At 47.5% G+C, this 16,832-nt stretch overlaps 1 protein-coding gene across 8 annotated transcripts in view; it reads right to left on the minus strand.

Annotated features, from left to right (window-relative positions):
- The window catches only part of Tvp23a (trans-golgi network vesicle protein 23 homolog A), a 34,250-nt gene extending 25,062 nt beyond the window's left edge, over positions 1-9,188 (minus strand). For 4 of the 8 annotated variants that reach the window (XM_034506122.2, XM_076937420.1, XM_076937419.1 and 1 more), the window contains exons 1-2: positions 9,034-9,188; positions 8,700-8,779 (exon numbers count right to left, since the gene is read on the minus strand). In XM_034506122.2, coding sequence (XP_034362013.1) covers positions 8,700-8,779; positions 9,034-9,042 — 89 coding nt within the window. In that variant the 5' untranslated portion in view covers positions 9,043-9,188. Of the gene's footprint in view, positions 1-8,699; positions 8,780-9,033 lie in introns of those variants that run through there. The other 4 variants (XR_013111474.1, XR_013111473.1, XM_034506124.3 and 1 more) reach the window with 1 other exon arrangement.
- Positions 9,189-16,832: the final 7,644 nt, after the last annotated feature.

Below are 16,832 nucleotides of genomic sequence, written 5' to 3' on the forward strand. Positions count from 1 at the left end.
TTGAGAACAGCTTCTGTATGCAACATGGGATCTCTGTGGATAGTTTTCATTCCATCCAATGCTTGCCTGCATATCTGCAACCCACTGACATGTAACTTCCTGCAGTGTCTGAGAGCAGGGGACCGAGTTCTCAGTTTCATATTCATGAGATGGGCACGTCTCTCAGTCTACAGACTGCTTCCCTGGCATGCACGAAACCCTGGGATTGATCCCTGCATAACACACCTGTAATGCCAGCACTCAAGAGGTAGATAGAGGACAAGAGGATTCAAATTTCAAGGCTATTATTGACTACATAATAAGTTAAGGCCAGCCTGGGCTACATAAAAAATAATCACATTGGGCTGGAGAGATGGCTCTGGGGTTAAAGCACTGATTATCCTTGCTGAGGACCTGGGTGTGATTCCCAGCACACACATGGCTGCTCACAACCATCTGTAATTCAAGAGGAGCCAGGCTGGGCATCCTTCCAGAAGCTCAAGAGCTCAACTTTACTCAAAACGCCCATGCATGCCTCCACAGGCATCCATGACTCAAATCCTGGGGTGCAGGTGCTTAGCTGAGGGGTGTTGGATTGAGGTTTAATCTAGCCCCCTGAACCCCATGCATTCCTGAAGGTGACAAAAATTCCCCTCACTGGCTAAAATGGTCTGTTACACCATCCAGCTGAGTTACCACAGCACTCTGGGATTTCGCTTCTAGGTGAGCGCCTCCGAGAACTGAAACATACGCCACATCCCCAAACATAGACACAAATGCTCACAGTGACATTAGTAATGAGAACTGAAAAGCAAAAATAACCAAAGAACTTATGAATGGGTAAGCAAAATGTGCTACACCCATATACTTGTATTTGCACATAAAAAGGAAATAAATGTGGCTAAATACCCAGATAGACACAAACTTGGAATCCATGCTGTAAGTTGTAAAGTACTTGCTGGGCAAGCATAAGGACCCTGGTTCAACTGCCAGCAACCATATAAAACAAGGTGGTCCCACGGAATGAGAGCTAAGGTTGACCTCTGACCTCCACACATATGCACACACACATGTGTACATGTATCTGAGCACACATGTGCTCTCTCTCTCTCTCTCTCTCTCTCTCTCTCTCTCTCTCTCACACACACACACACACACACACAGGTCACCCACTTTATAATTTCATATGTTAATTTACTGGGATAAGGGGTGCCTAGCTGGACAGCAAAATGTTCTTTGTGGCTATGTCTCCAAGTTTCCAGAAAAGATTGGGATTTGAATGGGGGAGCCAAGAAAAGGAGCCCCGCCCCAAAGCAGGTAGGTCTCAGACTGCTACCAGGGCCTCCAAGCATAATGGAAAGAAGAGGGCTTCCCTCCCAGGCCGAGCTGAGACATAATCTCCTCCACCCTCAGACATAAGTGCACCCAGCCCCAGACCTTGGACACAGACTGAACTGTTGGGGATTAGTTTAATGTTTTTGAGTTAATCAGGCCCCCAAAATTGGGTATCTGTGTGTCCAAACACGGAAGGTCCTTGTCCCCAATTGGTTTTTGATGGATCAATAAAGAACCAGCCAATGGATGGTCAGGTAGACTGAGGCAGAACCTTTAGATTTGCATGGGCTAGGGACTAGGAGAGAGAAGAGGGAGGGATCGCCATGTCTCGGAGGGAGACGGATCAGATTTAGAGCTGTAGAAGAAAATTCATCCAAAATGTAGGTGGATAGGGAAAGTGACCCTATGAGAGGGCTGCCCAGAAGGCAACAGGGCAGCAAAGATAAAACATAGAGTTAAAAAGTGTTGAGCCAGGAGTACTGGAGAGAAATGAATGCTAGCCGGGTAGAGGATTAGAACTGCCCAGCCTTTGAGCTAGTCAAGGCATATTTAAAATTAACTGATGTGTGTGTGTGTGTGTGTGTGTGTGTGTGTGTGTGTGTGTTTATTTCATGAATCCAGATAGCTTTTGGGTGAATGTGTGCATGTGACCCATAAGGAGCACAAAGTGGTTTAGCCAAACTTCCACTCCACAGAGCACTGCATAGACTGGGAGAGTCCTAACTCAGATTGAGCTCACTGGCCTCCGCTCCCCAAGACTTGGACTGGGGCTCACAGACTTTGTGGAGCTCCAGCTTGCTAAATGTGTGTGTGTGTGTGTGTGTGTGTGTGTGTGTGTGTGTATGTCTCACAATTATTGATTCCATACATATACACCCATACTCACAAACACACATATACACGTAATACAGACATACATCCATATATACACATACACTTGCTTGCACACCCATAACATTCCTACATATACACATAGACAAACATAAACATGCACACTTACACATGTACATACACATACATACTGGTTCCGTGTTTCTGAAAAATCATGACACATAGATTTCATTTCTACTAAATGTTTGAAATAAACACTTCTGAGTAGTTTGGTGGCTCTGGGGACTTGGGGGGAAGAGAAATGGGAAATGATTGTCTAATAAGTACAGGGTGGCAAAATAATTATGAAAGGAGGTCACGGTGCTGGTTGCATACTCTACGAGCATACCCAAAGCCACATTGGACTTCAGACTGTCAGTGAGATAACGGTACACCCATTGCATTTTGATTAAACATATGCATGATACCATCTTCTTGATATATGATCATGAGGCCCATATGGTCTATTATGAGACCCTGCTCAAAAGAAGAAAACATCTCATGGGCTGGGGATGTAGCTCAGCTTGGGGAGTGCTGGCCTAGCATAAAATTGTAGGCTCAGTGCCAGCACTCCACAGACGGTGTATGGAGGCATGGTCCTGGAGTTCCAACACTAGGCAGGAAAGCCAAAAATCCATTGTCTTCCTGGGCAACATGGAAGCTTGAGGCCAGCCTGGGCTACATGATGCCCTACCTCAAAAATTAAAACATCAACAACAGAAACAACCCTCAAACAAATGAAAAGCCCTACAGAAAATGATGAGTTAGCAAGGGTGTGGAGCATTGGAAGCTTCCGACGTCTGCCTGTCTGTAAAATGTTTGGCTGCTCTGGGAAACTATTTTGAGTTCCTCAAAACATGAAAAGAGAACTTCATTCAGCCCACAGCCCTGCTTCTGGGAATGTATGTAAGAGACCTGGAGGCAGGATCTCAAAGGTGGGGTACACAAACCCATTTTCAGGGTAGGATTAGTCACCAGGCACAAGAGCAAGATCCAGGACAGCCAGAGCTACACAGAGAAGCTCTGTCGTGAAAAACCTAAATAAATAAATAAATAAATAAATAAATAAATAAATTTTTTTTTTTTTAAAGGAAAAGAACATTATAGTCAGTAAAAGCTGCCGCTGTGACTGGCAAATGGTTTGACTCCGTTTTCATGAAGCAGAGACAGGAAGTAGAGCAGTGGTTAGCAGGAATGGAGAACGGTTTAATGGGCATGGAGTTTCACTTTTGCAGAATTAGAAAGTTCTGATTTACAGTGAAGCAAACTTACCCAACACTGCTGGCCTGCATAGTGGGAATGACAGAGGTCAGACATGTTGTCTCTTTTAAAAATTGCAGTAAAATAAAATAAAAAGCAGACTGGGTGTGGTAGCATAGCCCTGTGATCTCCACACTCAGAGGCTGAGGCCCAAAGATAGGTCAGGGTCAGCCAGGGCTACATATGGACCCCACCTCAAGAGAATAACTAAAAAAAAAAAAAAATGCAAAGCTACCTGGGAAACACACTCACACACACACACACACACACACACACACACACACACACACACTGACATGTACAACTGACACACACACAAACATAAATTCACATACATGTTGACACACTCAACTCACACCTACCCTCACGTACCTTGTACCCTCATACAAACACTCACACACTCTCACACACATACTCTCACACACACTGACACACATGCAAACACAAATTCACATACGCATCGACACACTCAACTCACATACACCCACTCTCACATACCCTGTACCCTCATACAAACACTCACATACTCTCACACACACTGACACACACATACTCACACAAATACACACACTGACACACCCAACTCAAATACACTCGCCCTCACACACCCTCAAACAAACACTCACTCACACACTCTCTCATACATACACGACTTACACACACTCATACAAACACACTCCCATGTACACACAAGATGGTAGGTATGTGTTTTTCAACCGTGCTGTGGAATTACACCCTGTACTGGTGTCCAAGGAACCCCAGCCACACACTGTACCTCCCTGACCTGGAAGTAGGGACAATAACCACAGGACCCACATCATCAAGCACCTAGAAGATGAATAGTTACTGAGTGGCTTCCTTAGCATCTACTTATCAAGGCCAAGCTGGTCCAAACCTCTGCAGATAGGCTAGTGGAGGCAAGGCATAGTGAGTCCCTATCCACAGTCCCAAAGCCACTGAGCAATAACAGAAGGGGACTCTGGCTGTAGCCCCTCCTATGATGGCATCTGACTTCAAGATCAACATGAAATCAACATGGGTTTAGGAATTTCCTACTGCAAACTGCAAAGTAAAGAAGAATGTTTCAAGCAATTGTGTTCACGCTATACTGCTGATTCAGAGCTCGGATGGACCCTGGCCTCCTTTTTTTTTTTTTTTTTTCCCACGAGATGACGCGGGAAGACGGGAGAGACGGCGGGACTCGAACCGGCGCACCAAGAGACGGGGCGTCCTCTGCGGGCGGGAGCCTTAAGGGCCGAGCCACCGGCGTTTCGCTAGGACCCTGGCCTCCTTGATAACTGAATTCAATTTTGATTATGTTCACATATTTCATAGAATGACCTATGTGAAAAATAAGAGTTTTCAAAGGTTCCTGGACCACCCCTAATGCCCACCCAGACACCTCAGTTAAGAATCTCCTTGAATTCTTGCTGAAGTCCTGAGTTCAAGCCCTATGTTGTCAGTTTTATGTCAACTTGACACAAGTTAGAGTCATTTAAGAAGCAGGACCCTCAACTGAGAAAATGCTTCCATAAGTTTGACCTATAGGCAAGCTTGTAGTGCATTTTGTTGATGATTGATGTGTGTGTGTGGGGGGGTGCAACTCACTGGGGATGGTACCACTCTTGGGCAGGTGGTCCTGGATGGTCCTGGAGAATGCAGGTGGAGCAAGCTATGGATAGTAAACCAGTAAGCAGCACCCTCCATGGTCTCTGCTTTAGCTCCTGCCCTGAGTTCCCTCAGTGATGAAGTGTGACCCGTGACTGTAAGCCCAATCCTCCCAAGATGCTTTTGGTCATGGTGTTTTATTGCAGCAAAAGAAACCCTAACTAAGTAAGACATTAAGACATTCTAGAACTACATAAACCTCATGTGATGGCTCACACCTGTAATCTCAGCACTTGGGAAGAAAAGGCAGAAGAATCAGAACTTCAAGGTCATCCTTGGCTATATAGTGAGTTTAAGACTAGCTTGGGCTACATAAGACCCTGTCCCCTCTGCACCCTCAAAAAATAAGTAAGTAAGTAAGTAAGTGGAATCCTCTTTATGCCAGGTGTTCAGGTGACATCTATAATCATAGTACTTGAGAGGTGGAGACAGGAGGATCTTGCAGTTGGGTTATAAAGTGAAATCCTGTCTCAATAAGCCACACTAAAACCAAAACAAGATAAAGAACCCAATTCTGCAAAATGCTGAGTGCGTTCATGACCAGGATTGCCTATGCATCAGATCCCTTGTAAATCCCATTAAGTCCCCAGGCAGGCTGATGAATCAATCAACACTGGCACATCAGAGGATTCTGGGATTGGCTGCTCTCAAACAGATTGGAGAGCAGTTGCCTCCGGACCTGTGGTAAATGTAATTCCTCCAGTTCCCAGGTGCTCCTCCCCGCTGCCCACTGAAACTGGCTACTAAAATGTTCCATGATAGTCCATTAAGGAACACTCCAAGTTTAGTATCTTTGCTATACAAGTTTTTCTTTAGTTTTTGGCCACCAGACCAAGAAGCATGAGCACCATCCTTGACTACTTGTCCTCTACCGCACACATGCGTGCACACACATATGAGTGTGTGTGTGTGTGTGTGTGTGTGTGTGTGTGTGTGTGTGTGAGAGAGAGAGAGAGAGAGAGGGGGGGGGGGTGGAGGGGCAAGGAAAGGATCTTGAGTCAGGGTCTCTCACTGAACCTGGACCTCATCTTATTTTGTTTTTCCTCCTCTTTGGCTAAGTTAGTGGCCAGAAACCCCAGTAATCTTTCTGTGCCCAGTGTCTAAGCTTTAGGGTTATGCGCACACATAGCCACATTCAACTTTTTCTGTGAGTGCTGGGGATCCCCATGCTTGAACCAGGTCCTCATGCTTACATAGCTCTTACCTACTAATTCATCTCTCCAGTTCCCTCTCCGTCCTCCACACCTTAACCACCATACAGTGAAGGTAGATTATACCTCCCAGGTGTCCTGGGCCACCCTCCCAACCTCTGCTTTCTTCTGCCCCTAAACCAGTCTATGATGGCTAATCTTAATGGTCAACTAAAGAAGATCTAGAATTACCTGGGACACAGAACTCTCAGCATGCCCAGTATGAGTTACTTTGAGTAATCTGATAGACGTAGGAAGAGTCACTCACTATGGGCAGCACCATTCCCTAGGCTGTGATCCTAGACCCTATAAAAAAGGTAAATGGAGCTGATCACAAGCCTACTGCCCGACAAGAAAGACACTGTGACCAGCTGCACCAAGCTCCTGCCATGGTGACTCCCACAATGTGATGCACTTGGCTGCTGAACTGTGAGCCAGACTAAACCTTCTTCCTTAAGTGGCTTCCTTTTCTAACTTGTCAGGCATTTTATCACAGCAACAGGAAAAAGACTAAAGCACTGTCTTCATCCTGTAGCCTTAACCCTAACACTGCTATGGCCAAATCCTTCCACTGAAAAACAGCTCTTGCACGTGGGTGTTTAAATTTACATAGAAATTAAACAGGACCAAATTCTCTAACTCTGCCCACAGACGCAATGCGCAATAGACACAGGTAGCTAGTGACCACATTATAGCTAATGAATACATCTGGGCTCGTTGATTTTAACTGTTGGCTTGATACAACCTTGAATTACTTGAGAAGAGTCTTAATGTGAAATTATCCAGATGGGGTTGGGGGAATTGCTTTGATTTTGAACAAAGGGAGAAGGAAGACCCAGTCCATTGTGGGCGGTATCATTCCCTAGGCAGGGGCTCCTGAGCAGCATAAGGGAGGAGAAGGCCAGGTGAAATCAAGCAAACAAGGGTTATACAGGGTAGTCCCACAACAAAACAGGGCCTAACCTTTACACAGCAAAAGTGTCCTTACACATTAGCCTGGGGCAAACTCCATAAGCAGGGGCTGGTCCTGTATCCTCCATAGCCCCAGCCACCAGCCTAGGGTCAGGCTTACAAGTGCTATTTACCAGGCAGTGAACATGTAATTGTTTAGATGCTCTATAAACTCCTTCACTTAGGATTCCAATCGCTACAGCATGAAAGATAAAGAATGAGCCTCCAATATCTAGGTCCCAATCTCTGGAACCTGTGGATGTTACATTATATGGAAAGGGGATCTCCATTTAGAAAAGCATCTGAGAAAGACAGACAACGAGAGAGAGACTGACAGAAACAGACAGGGAGAGACACAGAGGCTCGTGTAGTGTAAGCTGGTCCTGAACTCACTGAGTAGCTGAGGGTGTCCCGGGACTTCTGATCCTCTTGCCTCCACCTCCTTAGTGTTGAAATCACAGCTGTGTACTACTAGGCCCAATTTATTTAGTGCTAGGAATGGATTAGAATCCAGAGCTTCATGCATGCTGGGCAAGCACTCTACCAACTTGCTACACGCCCAGACCTCACGTAGTAAAGGATCCTGAGGTGTAAATTACCCTAAGTTGCTAAGTAGGCTTGAGATAATGCCACAAATGCCCTTATTATTGAGAGGTACAAGGAACGCATGCGCACACCGCCATGCCTCGTTTATGCTGTGGTTAGGATGGAGCCTAGAGGTCTGTTTGTGCTAGGCAGGAACTCCACCAACTGAGCTTCATGAAACCAGCAGATGACAATTTGTTACAGTGACAATGGGGAGCTAATGTACTTATTCCGTTCTTAGAGGCGGTTGTATTTGGGTCAGATGATCAGATGGAAGGAGAAGATAAAAGGAACGGCTGAGGGCATAGCTGAGAGGTAGCGCTTTTGCATAGAATTCGCAAGGCTCTCTGTTCCATCCCCAGTACCAGAAAAAATAAAGGAAAGGCGCTAGGTACCAGGCCTCTAAGTATGCTAGTGCTAAAAGCTGAAAGAAGAGATGTGCTAGATAGACAAGTGGGCGTGGCTGAGCTGTGAATGTTTCTAGAAAGATCAGGAGTTTAGGCCACTGGCAAGCATGCTTCCAAGTTACTTCTCCATCTTGGTCCTGCTGCCTTCCGGTGCTGAAGGTGGTAGGCAGGTATGTGATCTGACTGACGATAAATCGCCTTGCGCAGGCATACTTGCCCCTTGTGCTAAAGCATGGGAGCATCCCTTGGAAGCTTCTCTTACCTCACCGTGCTAGTTTCTTTCTAACCCTCTTAACATGTTTGCCTAGTAAGTTAGCTGCCCCGCCCCCAAACTCTAGGCTCTAAGGGGGCAGGGTCTGTATAACTCATGCACACAGTAGTTGCTCTGTGTATTTCGAATGAATGAGTTGGCGAATGAATGAATTTGCAGCTTGGAACCAATGGGTCAACATACCTGATCTTGACCTTCCTAAAGGCCAGCTCCTCTTCATTGCCGAAGTCCAGGGACACATCCTCAGTATCATCCACTAGGCCCTGGGGAACAGCAGGAACAGACAGATGGCAGCCCACCCCCAAGTGCACAGGCGGCCTTCATGCGTGAGCGCCCTTTCCTCCTGGATGTGTCTCTGCACTCCTCCTAGCATCATTCCCTCAGTACCCCAGGCTTTCCCCCACCCTCCTTACTACTAGGGGCCCAGTTCAGTCTTAGGCTCCAAGGCCAGTGCATCTACCTACCCGAGGCTCTATTTTATCATTATCCTCCCAATGCAGCATCCCTGCAGCCCTACCTGCTTCATCCTCCTGGATACCACTCGACCCTATAGCACAGCCTCCAGCTCCGCCCTTCACTGCCCAAGGTTTAGGATGCCCAGCAGGCAGCAGGCCTGAAGGATGCTCAGAGTCTCAGCTCCGAAGCACAGCGCTGGTTGTCTATGGGGGGGAGGGGCTCTGCGCAGTGCGCAGTCGCGGGCTGGGGCGGAGCCAGAGAGGATACCCAGGGATGCTGGGGTGGCTGCTAAACACTGAGAGCACAGGGTTCAACACGCAGGGTGCAGGACCCAGCAGGGCGCGGGACTCAGGATAGTGGGGGATGGTGGCAGGTGTGTGTGTGTGTGTTGGAGATACTAGCAAGGTTGAAAGCCTGAATGTACGTTATTATCCAGAAGCTGAACTCAGGTTGGAAGCAGTTTGCTGGTTCTATAAAAGGTGAATTCTTCAGCGCCAGGCATAGAAGTGCAAGCCTGTAACCCGGACTCCTGGAAATCTGAAGCAGAAGATTGCCTGACTGCATAGAAATAAACAAAACCAAACAAACAAGTGTGATAAGGATCTAAGGATCTAGTTGCTTGGCTTGGGAACTGCAGTGCTGACATAGAAATGGGTACATTGAGAAGAGTAGCTCTAGCCATGTGAAGGCCTTCCTGGCCTTCTCCTGGCCCAGAACAGAGTCACAGTATTTCCCCTATGGCCTGCCCCTGCCATTTTCTGATTCCTACCCCACCATCTACACAATCTTCCTTAGCCCCCATATCCCTGCCCTGCTATCCAGGGACAGAGCTCAGTGACCGGAAGCCAAGGCTGCTGGGTTTGCTTCATGGTTCCCCTTCTTCCCTGCCCACAAGCAGGTGTTAGCCTGAGTCCTGGTGCCCCCATCGGGGGATACTGGGCCACAAGCTTCAGGGCAGCTCCTTCCCTGCTGGCCCTGGCTGGAGTGCAGTAAGAAGCTGCCTCATCTTTGATTCCATGGCTGTGCCAGAGCTGCCAGCACACACTCCACTCTTTAGGCCACAGGGATGTTGTCTGGAGGAATGGGGGAGGGGACGCCTTCTAGGACAGAAGACCATCTCAGGGGCAAGCCTTTTGAAGTGTTTTCCAACCTGTGCCTAACATAGTAATGTTGGCCTATAATCACAGTACTTAGGAAAGCTGAGGTAGGAGGCTCACAAATTTTAAGCTAGCCTGAAATACAAAACAAGTTCAAGGCCAGCCTGGGCAAGTTAGCAAGACCCTACCTCAAAAAGTTTATTTTAAAAATGAGGTAGGATACGGGTGGGGTGGGTGTGCTAGAGTGTTTGCCTTTTGTACAAGAGGCTCTTGATTCAGTCCCCAGTGACAGACACACACACACACACACACACACACACACACACACACACACACCCCACAAACATGTCCGTATGTTTCTATGTATTTGTATATATTTCCAAACCCAGCGTCAGTTCTAGTAACTTCTAAAACCTCTGCCACTCAACTGACAAGATAGCCACTAAAATCAGCCCCCCAGATTGCCAAAGCTCCCAGGGGTCAGATCCAGGGCCTTCTCTCCAGCTTCCCATCTGGCAGTGTTCGAGGAAGGGCCCGGGGGTCTGCTGACCAGAGTCTGGCTCTATTACCTGGACAGCAGAGAGCTCAGTTCTCTGAGTCCAAGGCCTCAATTATCCCTGAGGCATCATGATCTAAGACCACCAAAGCAGGTTTTCTGGAAAGTGCTGTGGGCTCTTTCCCAATCCATTGCTGGCTCAGATATGACACAGAGAAGCCACAGCCACCAGGAGTGTCCTGGGCAGAGTGTCCACAGTGGAGGCCAGGTGGAGGTGAGAGGCCATTGTAGTGCATTTAGGGGCTTTTCCTCCGATCTGAAAGACTAGCAGCTGCCGGTGTCTGTTGAGTTGGGGCAACAGGGTGGGAAAACCCCCTAGGAAGCCCCATCAGGGCTAACCGACATTCTCAAAGTGGGAAACCTCAGGACTGACCATTGCATCTGCCACCAAGTCACCGTATAAACATGAGGTTACCCTGTTCTCCACCTGCCCTGGGCTGTGCACAGGGCAGAAGGCAGAAGGGCAAAGGACAAGAACTGTGCAGGGAGTTTATCATTGGCTCTGAAGCCAGCTCTAGCCCCACTGTTGGTGGGGTTTTAGTTCTGAAGCCAGGGTAGCATCTGGCAGCATCAATAACCTAGGCCCAGCTGCCTGTCCCTATACACCCACAGACAAGGTGGCTGAGAGTGAAAGGCAGGAGAGATTTAATCAACACAGTGAGGGAAAGCAGGTGAAGGGACCCAGTGACCCTGAGTTCATCTTCAGGGTCTGGATACAAGTGTTAGGTTCAGTAGAGGAAGACCTAAGTCAGGAGCCAGAGGTATCCCAGTTAAACAAATAGTCTTGGCTGAGTTGTGGTCCTGTCCCCTCGCTGTTCAACTTGTGCTGGTTGGTCTGAAACACTGTTACTCTCTAACACTGATGTCAACAGGGAGACTAACCTGCTTATTCCAAGGTGAAGTCTCACCATCACAGACTGACTTCATCTGCAGTTGGTTGGCCTGAGAAGTTTGCTGTTCTGGAGTCCTGGAGACTGCAGATTTAGCATAGTGTCTTATTTCTCTTCAATCTTGAGGGAGATGAAGGGAGACAGACAGGCCTTAATAATTTCCATGTCTGGGCAGAATGAGGTGAGAAGCTGCCTGTGACTAGTCACCTGTTACTAGGTAGCCTTGAGGGTTCTATTCCAGGTCTTTGGAGACTCCAGGGACGCATTTGGAAAATTACTTTTCATAAGGGGAATACTAGGAGTATTTGGAATATAGGGAGTGCTTAGAGCAGAGACTTGTGGGAAACACTAACCTTTTCCCCCATGCTCTCTGCTCCTCCACCTACATGGGGGCAGGGAGCAGAGCCTTGAAGTTCTGGTCCTGTAGCTGTGTCTTGGACCCCCAACAGCCCCTGGAGGGTCTCTAGGCTTGTGCATCCATTGGGCTCTGGAGACCCCTGAAGCTCAATGTCTGGTTGTAACAGGCCTGTGCAGGAGACACCATGTCCTCAGTGCCCGCATCTATAAAATGGGACCCCACTTCCTCCATCCAGGATTGCAAGGACTAGACACAGTACATATAAAGACGTCCTTTTCGGAGTAGAGACTTAGCAAACTATTCCCTAGTGACAGTGATTTAATGGTCTTAACAGAGGAACCGGGATCTGAGGAGCCTCTGTGAGCCCACAGCACAATGACATGAGTCTATGTCTAACCTTCCGTGGGGTGTCTGTCTGTCTCTGCAGAACCAGTGAGTGATACACTTTAGAGGACTGAATTTAAGAAATGTAAGCCAGAGTTTGTCTGGTTGTTTTGCGATGCAGTCTCATAGATTCCAGGCTGACTTCAAACTCATTCTGTAGCTGAGAATAATAACCTTCTACCTGATCTTCCCAGCTCTGCTGATCCGAGTTCTGGGATCACAGTTGGGAGTCACCATGACTGGTTTTATGTGGGACTGAAGCCTGGCCCTAAAAATAGCAAAGAACCACCAGATCCTAAACTAACCCTCTCCCAGCATTTCAGGGGGAAGGTCTCCTTTGTTTGAAGAGATAAACCTGTGTGTCGGCTGGAGTCCACCTTCCTATGCAATGCTTTTTCTTCCTGTCCCTTTTTAATTTCAAATTTTAGCCAGGGTCTTATGTAGCCTAGGCTGGCATCACACTTTGGTTTGGATAACCGTGAACTTCTGATCCTCCCGGCCTGCCTCGTGGGTGCAGACCACTGGGATTATGAATGTGTGACGCCACACTTGGTTACTAATTTAGTTGTGCTTTTATTTTTGTTTTGTTTTGAGACAGAGTCTCAGGTAGCCCAGGATAACCTTGAACTCAAACCCAAGAATGATCTTGAATTTCCAACCTTCCTGCCTCCACCTCCTGAGCTCTGAGATATGTACTACCAATCTTGGTATGCTGTGCTGGGGGTGAAACCCATAATTTGCATATTTTAGGTTGTCTTTCTACCAACTGAGTTATATCCCCCAGCTTCCTGAGTTTCCTTGTTCTGTTTTATCTTGTTGTAGTCTCACTTAAGGTCTCTCTATCGCCTAGGCTGACCATACATTTGTCATTTCCCCGGCTCCATCTCTTAAGTGCTGGGATTACAGTGTGTATCACCTGATGCTTAATTCCAATGTCAGTTTAGTGAAGGTAAAACCCTGTACAAAACTAGTCCTTCCTATGGCCTGGATTCCTTGCTTTTAATTGGTAGGATGCAGCCCTACCTGGAGATAAATAGAAGAGTCATTCCAGGTGCCACAAGGCCAATGGGGCCAGTGGGATCTTGGGGAGTGTTGCCATGGGAACAGAGCACTCAGGGTGGACAGCTGCTATAGCTGCCTTCATCTGGTTGAAGCTCCTGCTGGAGGTCCTTTCCTGTCTCATCTCAGTCCAGCCTACTTCTAACTTGGCGTTGACCTTTAGGGCCACATGGCCTTCATCATCAGGATAGAGTACCTGTGTGCGACTAAGTCCCTCTCTAGTGTTAGGATCTAAATCCCAGCTGGACTTGTTTCTGTTCTAGCAGTTTCAGTGATCGCCAATCCTCTTGTTTGAACTTTCACCTCATCACACTCTTATCTAGGACTTAACTCTAGAACAGTGCATCTTAACCTTTGGGCCGTGACCCCCTTGAGGTTCAAACCATCATCCGGAAACACAGATATTAACATTACAATTCATAACAGTAGCAAAACTACAATAATGAAGGAGCAAGGAAAGGATTTTATGGTGTGGGGGGGTGGTCAGCACAGCATGAGGATCTGTATTAGAGGCTCACAGCATCGGGAAGGTCTCAACTTTCTGCAGCCACTGTATGACATATGCCCATTAGTGTCTCTGCCCAACCTAGAGAATCTGATGATGCTATAGAACCAAGGAACAAAGAGAGGCCCAGATAACCACCCCAGGTCTTGTCTGAATCTCCAACTCCCCGCCCCCCAGCTGCCACACACACACACACACACACTTCTAGTCCCAGGCCCCTTCTTCCCTGCCAGTCCCACCTCTCAAACATATGTTCTGTATATCCAGGACACATTTAAGCCAGGAAATTCTAAAGCTGAAGCAGTGGAGGCTGGACTAGCCTGGGCTGGGCAGAGTTCAGTTCTGAGGACTTTCCCAAGATTGCTGTTATTATTTGGAAGAAGTCCAAAGGCCAGAAGACAACAGGGCTATGCTGTCCTTGAAAAAAAGGGCTGGCAGGACTCAGCGCCAGCAGACAAGAGTCACCACTTACGGGAAATGCACCCGTTGACAAGAATGGGCAGCAGGCTGTTTGCCAGGTCCTGGCACCCGTCCAAACTGGAAGAGGAAGCCTCATGAGCCATACCAGCTCTCCCTGGGCAGCATAACAGAGCTCCATGAAATGGCCCAGGGGCATGTGCCCTGCCCGTTTTCACCAAACACAAACAGTACCGAAGCACTACTGTTGGCTGGTGAAGAAAGCGGGCATTTCTGCTTGTTGAAGTTCGAGGCTATTTTTGCCTCTTATCAACCAGGATATCTCTGGCAAGTCACTAATCCCTCTGGGCCTCAGGTTCATCACAAAATGAGATTGATGATGCTGGAGGCAGTTGTCTTGGGTCTTTTGCTTTCTGCTCCTGGCTCTTTTTGTCATAGGATGTAGAGAAGAGGTCTCTACCAAAAGTGACGTGTGCAGTTGACAGCCTAAAGCCACGTCTGAACTTCAGATATGTTTGAACTGAACTAGAAAATCTAAAGCATCCAATTAATAACCAGACAAGTGGAATTTCTGGCCAAGGTCACTCAGAGGTCACCATGGTGAGATCCCCATTCATGATTTCTCTTCAAGACTGGAAGTTGAACCTGTCCTGCAGAGGGAGTGGCTTAAACCACAGACTTTTGACTCCCAGTTCCAGGGGCTGGAAGTCCGAGATCAAGGTGTCAGTGGAGCCTGCTTCCCTTCAGCCTGTCCCAGGCCTCTGTCTTCAATGGCCCTGTCTCCAAACAGGAGCATATCTTAGAGGACTGGAGTTTAGGACTTCAATATACAAATAAGAATGTATTGGTTACTTTTATGTCACTGTGACCAACAATCTCACAGAAATATCTCCAGAGAGGGAAGATTTATTTTGGTTCATGCATGTTAGTGGGTTCAGTCCAGGGTCACGTTATCCCAGGCAGCAGAAACATATGGCAGATGTAGTACAGCCGTTTACCTTCTGACAGGAGAAACAGAAGAATGGTCACAGACCTCTTACTGTGACAATCATCGTGATTTACAGCAACTTGAGGAGAGAGGGTTTATCTGCCCTGCATTTCTAGGTCTAACCCATCGTTGAGGGATTCAGGGAGGAAACTCGAGCTAGAACTGAAGCAGAGACCATGGAGGAATGCTGCTTGCTGACTCCTACCCTGCTGCTCAGCTGAGGGATCTCTGCACGAGTCCGGGCAAGGAAGCAAACCGCCAAGAGGTGAAAACGGAAATTTGGTTCAGACTGACTTGTCAACCTGGATCAAGACATTGGGGAATCTGATATCAGGTGGTTTATTCTCAACAAATTTAAGCACAGTAGGATTTGGGAAAAGGCTTACCTCATCTGACACAATCCCCAGTGCACACGGAAGTAGAATTATACCCAAACTTGACGTGGTGTGCGTGTCTTTCCTCCAAGAAGATGGGTTCTAGAGATCGACTGCCTGCACTAGCTTAAGGGGTAGGGGAGACACTGGCCTGGTCTCAGTCCTGGTGTTGGAAGCTTTGGAAGCCTCTGACTGGAAGAGTCATTTAGATTACTAGCCACCTCTGGTCCTGATCCTGATTGTAGGAGCTTGACATGGCCCGGCCCATAATGCAGATCACCAGGCCAATTCCCAGTCACTTCCAAATCCCAGTCCTGAGTGGAAGAACGGGTTTATTGTTTGTTGTTTGTTGTTTGTTGTTTGTTTGTTTTACAGCTTTCTCATTGAAAAGACAATCCTGCAGTTAACATGCCTGATTTCTGTGGAGATCCATGGCCATAAGGACCTACATGCTATGCTCCTAACACTTAGCTGCTTCAGACAGCCCAGGACCACCTGTCTAAGGTGATACGGAATTTGAATCCAGCAGGAAAAGACCAAAGACTCAATCCACATCATAGCTAAGTGAACTCATTATTACCACTAGCAGCGCTACAGCCTAGAAGTCAACTGGAGTTTTTATTAGTGGCTCCACAGTTCACTCTCTGGAATCGGCATTTGCGTGTGAAATTCCTTTCTCTCACTTCAGCTGTCTGTCTCGCTCCCAGTCACACAGCAATACAAATAACTGTGTCCCATGTCCCATGTCTCCCATGTTGTCCCCTACCAGGAACTTATAGGAATGTCAGGGCAAAGATCAATAGCTATAAAGGGGCCGCCTGGTACAGAGGAGTCACGTTACGCAAATCAGGCCACTCTCGAGAAAGGAAAGAAGTGCCATTAATGACTGGGAGAGAGTGGGGTCTTCCTGGCAAGCAATAACACAGTGTCACCAGCTTAGGGCTCATGGCGAGCAGAGTCCTCCTCCAACAGTCATCTGTGAGGATGATGTCTTACAGACCTGCCCACAAGCCATTCTGATCTGGGAAATTCCCACCTGAGACTCTCTTCCTACGTTGTGTCAAACTGACAATAAAAATTAACTGGTGCAAATGAAGAGGTGTTTTTAGGGCGGTGAGATCAGAGCCCTTGGGACAAAGTGAAGACAGGGAAAGAAAAAATAACGACAGACAGACAGACAGACAGACAGATAGGAGAGAAGCTGAGCAGGTTCAAAAGTCAGTAAACAGCAT

This window comes from Arvicanthis niloticus, chromosome 6 (genome assembly GCF_011762505.2).
Source record: "Arvicanthis niloticus isolate mArvNil1 chromosome 6, mArvNil1.pat.X, whole genome shotgun sequence".
Taxonomy (NCBI): Eukaryota; Metazoa; Chordata; class Mammalia; order Rodentia; family Muridae; genus Arvicanthis; species Arvicanthis niloticus.